General features: G+C 38.4%; 2 protein-coding genes across 7 annotated transcripts in view; one reads left to right on the forward strand and one right to left on the reverse strand.

The window, feature by feature from the left end:
• LOC137972712 (UDP-GalNAc:beta-1,3-N-acetylgalactosaminyltransferase 2-like) overlaps window positions 1-2382 on the reverse strand; it is a 14542-nt gene extending 12160 nt beyond the window's left edge. For all 6 annotated transcript variants that reach the window (XM_068819624.1, XM_068819575.1, XM_068819502.1 and 3 more), the window contains exons 1-3: window positions 2178-2382; window positions 1434-1566; window positions 240-340 (exon numbers count right to left, since the gene is read on the reverse strand). In XM_068819624.1, the coding sequence (XP_068675725.1) occupies window positions 240-340; window positions 1434-1566; window positions 2178-2367 (424 nt within the window). In that variant the 5' untranslated portion in view covers window positions 2368-2382. The remainder of the gene's footprint in view (window positions 1-239; window positions 341-1433; window positions 1567-2177) is intronic.
• The window catches only part of LOC137974620 (bolA-like protein 3), a 12453-nt gene continuing 9806 nt past the window's right edge, over window positions 2354-5000 (forward strand). Inside the window, exons 1-3 of the mRNA XM_068821569.1 lie at window positions 2354-2446; window positions 4412-4541; window positions 4650-4738. Coding sequence (XP_068677670.1) covers window positions 2411-2446; window positions 4412-4541; window positions 4650-4738 — 255 coding nt within the window. The 5' untranslated portion in view covers window positions 2354-2410. The remainder of the gene's footprint in view (window positions 2447-4411; window positions 4542-4649; window positions 4739-5000) is intronic.

The raw sequence follows: 5000 nt of genomic DNA on the forward strand, positions 1-5000 counted from the left end.
TTGATGGATCAAAATGATGATGATGATGATGATGATGATGACAACCGTGACCATGATGATGATGAAGATGATGACGTCAATGGATGATGTCACGCAAGGTCAATATTCAAACCATCCCAATCTGAGAATGAGATTTTACTCTGCCTAACACCAGGTGATTTTACTTGCCGATTGGGGGCAATAATTTAGGTGCGAATGGGTTAATATTTACTATGTAGCTTATCACTGATCATGAATACCTGGATCAAATAGCATCTCTGGCTGGCAGGAGTATTGATCAATCCTGTCTGTAGGTGGAACTGAGCATGGTTCATCACCAACTATAAATTTCACAACAAGTCTACCACAAAGAAAAATAGTAACAAACTATAAACAAAACTATCAGAAAATGTATCAACAATCCTGTTGAGACACTTTTTCCTTTCCACTTCTCCCAAAGCAACATTAAGGAAGGAGAAGGTTTTTTAATGTTTCTTCCTAAGCAACAATGTGTTGGGTGGGTAAAGAGGGTAACATTGGCCTTTTCAAGTTATGGTCCAAAAGCTCAAAAAAACCAAAAATTCCTATGTCCTTTTGTCCAGGATCAAGGGCTGACTGTAATCGGCAATTACAAAAGTTGAAACTTGCATTCTTCTCCTACATGACAATAATTGGCAGTTCGATTGATTGATGAGCAAAATGAGGGCAGTGCAGGTAGCTCACGATGATCCATGTTGATTATTGACGAGGAAATTCAGGCAGCATATATTAAGCAGACTAAGTTTCTTAAGAGAAACCAATTGAAATCTCAAGAATATCTAGGAGGTAAAATATAGTTGCAAATAGTGTACCATAAGGTGAAGATGGAACTGAGTCTGAAGTTTGAGTGAAGCTATCGGCACTTGGCTAAGTAGCCTGACTTCTGGCTGTGGTCTGACATTCACACAGAAGTACTTCAAGCTAATCTTGCAGTACTCAAAGTTCATCCCAGATGACCAGAAAGTTTACTGGGCGACTGGTTTTTGGTAAAATTAGAAGGTTGGCTACCCAAAGAAAAAACTTTTTTTTTTATTTTGAGCACTGAATCCTGCCAAGCCAACCATGGTCCCTCTGCACATGCTGGAAAGGTCAGACCACAACACTGGGAACTTCGTGCCCTATTCTTTGCAAATAATGTGAGTTTCAACTCAGAGAGTTAATGAAGATTAGGGCTGTGAGATGGGACCTGTGGCTTATCATCCTTATCCGAGAAGACTGGAAAGTCTGACCACTTGCAGATGCAGTTACAAAGGCAGCATTTTCTCCTCAGTTATTTTCAAGATCCTGAGAGTTGGTCCAGCCAGGGCTCCAATCCACAACCTCCCACATGGAAGTCTAGTGCACTCCTGATTGAGCCAACAGGTCGGCAGTTAATCACTATTTTCTTTAAATATTCGCGTTGTAAACATTCATACCTTTCTTGCAGAAATGGGTTTTGCAAAACATGACCAAGCCACGTATTGCGAATTGCCTGGCGTTGTTCATGATTGCCTCTTGCTGACAAAATTCCAATAACAAGGACATAGCTTGGTTGTTTTGATGTTGCCCCTTGATATGATAAAGAATAGTGATAATCATTAACATAATTTTAAATCTGCACCACCTCTCCTAGCCTGTTTTCCCAACCAGATAGGATGCAAACATTTGTACCCTCAATTTGGTATCTTAAAAATGTGATCCACAGAGTTGACGTTTAAGCCACACCTTTGGAAAAATATCTTAAGGGCTCAATTTGATGCAAACAATTCGAAGCCAGCCCAAAGCCCCTAACAACATCGTAAATATATCCCACCATCTTGGGCGGGAGGGAGCGGATGAAAATTAGAAAGACCAACAGGGAGTCCGCACAATCTGTTTACAAGTGTAACCATTACTTTGTAATTTAGATTCACGGTTTGCTTCTTCTGTAGCGATATATATAATCGATACATAATTATGTCCATGGAGTACTAACGCAGTGTACTGTCGTTTTTCGCCTCAGCCCAGGCACATATTATTTATCGACATACTGCTACAGAAGAAGCAATCAGTGGATCCAACGCATTTGTTATAAAATTAAAAAACCACAGATTGTGTGGGGTTCCTGTGAACGACCAAGCCAAAGAAATACGACACAATGCACGCAAGGAGCTTTTAGGCGACGGAGAAAAGAGATTTACCTCTTCTTTGGATTTGAACGCTATTTTCAGTCGTTAAATATTCCAATATCTGGATCAGTTGCCAAACGACGCTCAAATATATCGCAAGAAGAGGCCATTTGCCGGGCATGAGGAGCGCATTGAGGAAACTAAGAAGAATGGGAATGAGAGGCCTGCAGCAATAACGTACAGCAGCTAAAATCTTGTTCATGTAAAAATCACCAATCTATCTTCGATTTATTTAAAAGCTCGTAATGAGTTTGGTAGTGTGGGGGAAAGTACGGCTTTTGGTAGGTATTCAATTCATTGTAATCGATCTCCAGAGCTTACAGTGCTTAAGAAGTCAATTTTGGCGATCGATATGAATGCATCCACGCTCATGCAGCGTTAGAGATTTTGTTACGTAACTTTCAGGCTGAACTTGCACCAATGAAAATTGTGAAGATATCGTTGACGTCACCGATTGTCATTAATGTTCCAACTAGAGAGAACATCATTGGCTGTCGAAACAAAGGTTCTTTTGTTCTGTGGTTGGCACATTAGAATAACAAAAGCAATGTTTGTAAACAGATAACTTCCCCATTTGAAGTGCACATTTATAATTATATTATTATGGAAGAAAGAGAAGTGATCCTCACACTTAAATATCTGTACTGTCTCTTATAGACACCTGAACGATTCTGGTGTCTTCAATGGTGTTCAAAGACATGAACTTTGCGATGCCAGTGCAAAGCTGAAGACACTCATTTGGGAAGCAGGTCAATTTTTTGTTGGGCACCTTTAATTTCTCAAGTGTCTGAAAGAGAAAATTGCTTTATAAATTGACCGGATCATTTGCAATTGAAAGATCACTTTTCTCTCTCGCCTGTAACCCACACTTCAAATAGCCGTATATTTTTTCATGGAGTGCTTTCACGGGAACACGTAAGCCCAACAAATAGACCACTTTCGATTATTAAAATTCAGCTTGATAGTGTGGCTTAAAGGACACAAAGAAAAGAAATGGATAAAGATACATGTTCATTCAGTTTCCTTTGTTTGTGTCCTCTAGGCCTCGCTGCCAAGCTGAATTTTAGAGCATTGCACTCAGTCGTCGCAGAGGTTGAAGCCACCTGAAAAACTTCAGGTGTCTGTAAGAGACAATTGCTTAAATTTTCCAGATAAAGGTGAGTACCACTTCCCTCTTTTGTCCATATCTACAAATATACATTTTATTTCATGAATTCATTGAGTCCCTTCTTTGAACACATGAGCCCAAGAAATTGACCTTATCCCAACTGAGTGGCAGGCTTTATGCCTTTAGCTCAGTTGGTACTGAGCATTGCAGGCAGAATCTCATTGAAGACACCAGAATTTGTCAGGTGTGACAATTGCTTAAATTTTCCACATAATAAGTGCGAGAATCCCTAGTTTTCTCTGTCATTTACCTGCCATCAATATATGTTTACATTAATTAAACAAAAAGGCATCTGTAATGTCTACATTAAGTTGAAGGAGTAACTTCAGAATACCAATGTTATTATTGGCTTCACTTTAGTTAGTAGCACACACTAATTGTGTTGTCACTACAATAGAATAGGCTGCCTAATGTAAATGGCATCATGTAAAGAGTGGGGTACTGTACATCATTCTATTTATATGCAAATCAGTGTTGGGGAATTCTGGAGAAATTTAAGCCAAGTTTGTTTTAGGGTTGGTTTTAGTATGTTCTGCCAAACATTACTGTTCAGAGGCCATGACTGAGGCAGAGCCTAAGAGAGCGCATATGATTTTGTCATAATGGTTAGTGACATTTGGCCAATGTCCCAAGAGTTGAGCATATGATCTTCATTTTACTAAAGCAGTTTAGATCCACTCAACTACAATGCATTAGCAACCATAAGACAATCAATTATTGCATTGTATCCAAACTGACATAAATAAACAGTTAAGGGACTGCAGAACATCACAGTCTTGACATCTGTCAATTACTTGTAGTCAAGTTTCTTTTTGTTGTTTTCAATGTGAGTCTTCTATTTTACACAGACAGCTTCTTAACATGGTGTATAATCTCAGACTGTGAGAAGCACTGCATTAAAACAATGTATTTATGTATGTAGCCATGTGTATCAATAATTAATAAGTTTATAACCGTACATGTTACAAATTAATCAGTAGTTCAGCGATCATCTCTCCTCCTTCCCAGTAGGCTATAAAGTTCTACAGCATTATTAATAATTCAATGGGATTGTTTGTGTTTATTATTTTTCTGTTAGTGTCAGCAGCACCTGCAGGTTTTCCTAAGAGCTCTTCAAGTTCAAGCTGAATCAGAAGGAGAAAAGAAAATTGCAGAAATTCTAAAGAAAAGTTTTACTGCCTCTCAAATTACTGTGAAGGATATTTCAGGTCACTTGTCATCATCACTTTTTATTATTTTTCTTTTGATGGTATTTCAAGCACAGGAATTACCGGTATTAATTTCATTGTCGTTGATACTCATTTGTTCATTTACAGGAGGTTGTGGGTCCATGTATGAAATATTTGTGGAATCTGAAGATTTCAGAGGAAAGAGACAAGTGCAACAACATAGGCTTATAAATCAAGTAAGCCCAAATTAAAAAGTAACCCAGTTTCTGTGATAATTCAAACAACTTGTACTTACACCTGTGCACAGGGGTTTCTGATCATTAAAATAATTATTTGAAGTTGGCGGGTGGTTTGATAATTTAACAGCCCCTTTCTCTAGGGGTGTCTGGGGCCATGCAGTTTTTAAAAATTTGCTCTCAAACAACACATTTCAAAAGTAAAATCGATGATCAGGTTGCTATTGTCAAAACGAGTTTTAATCTTAGGTTAACAACTGCA

This window comes from Montipora foliosa, chromosome 1 (assembly GCF_036669935.1).
Source record: "Montipora foliosa isolate CH-2021 chromosome 1, ASM3666993v2, whole genome shotgun sequence".
In the NCBI taxonomy this organism is placed as follows: domain Eukaryota; kingdom Metazoa; phylum Cnidaria; class Anthozoa; order Scleractinia; family Acroporidae; genus Montipora; species Montipora foliosa.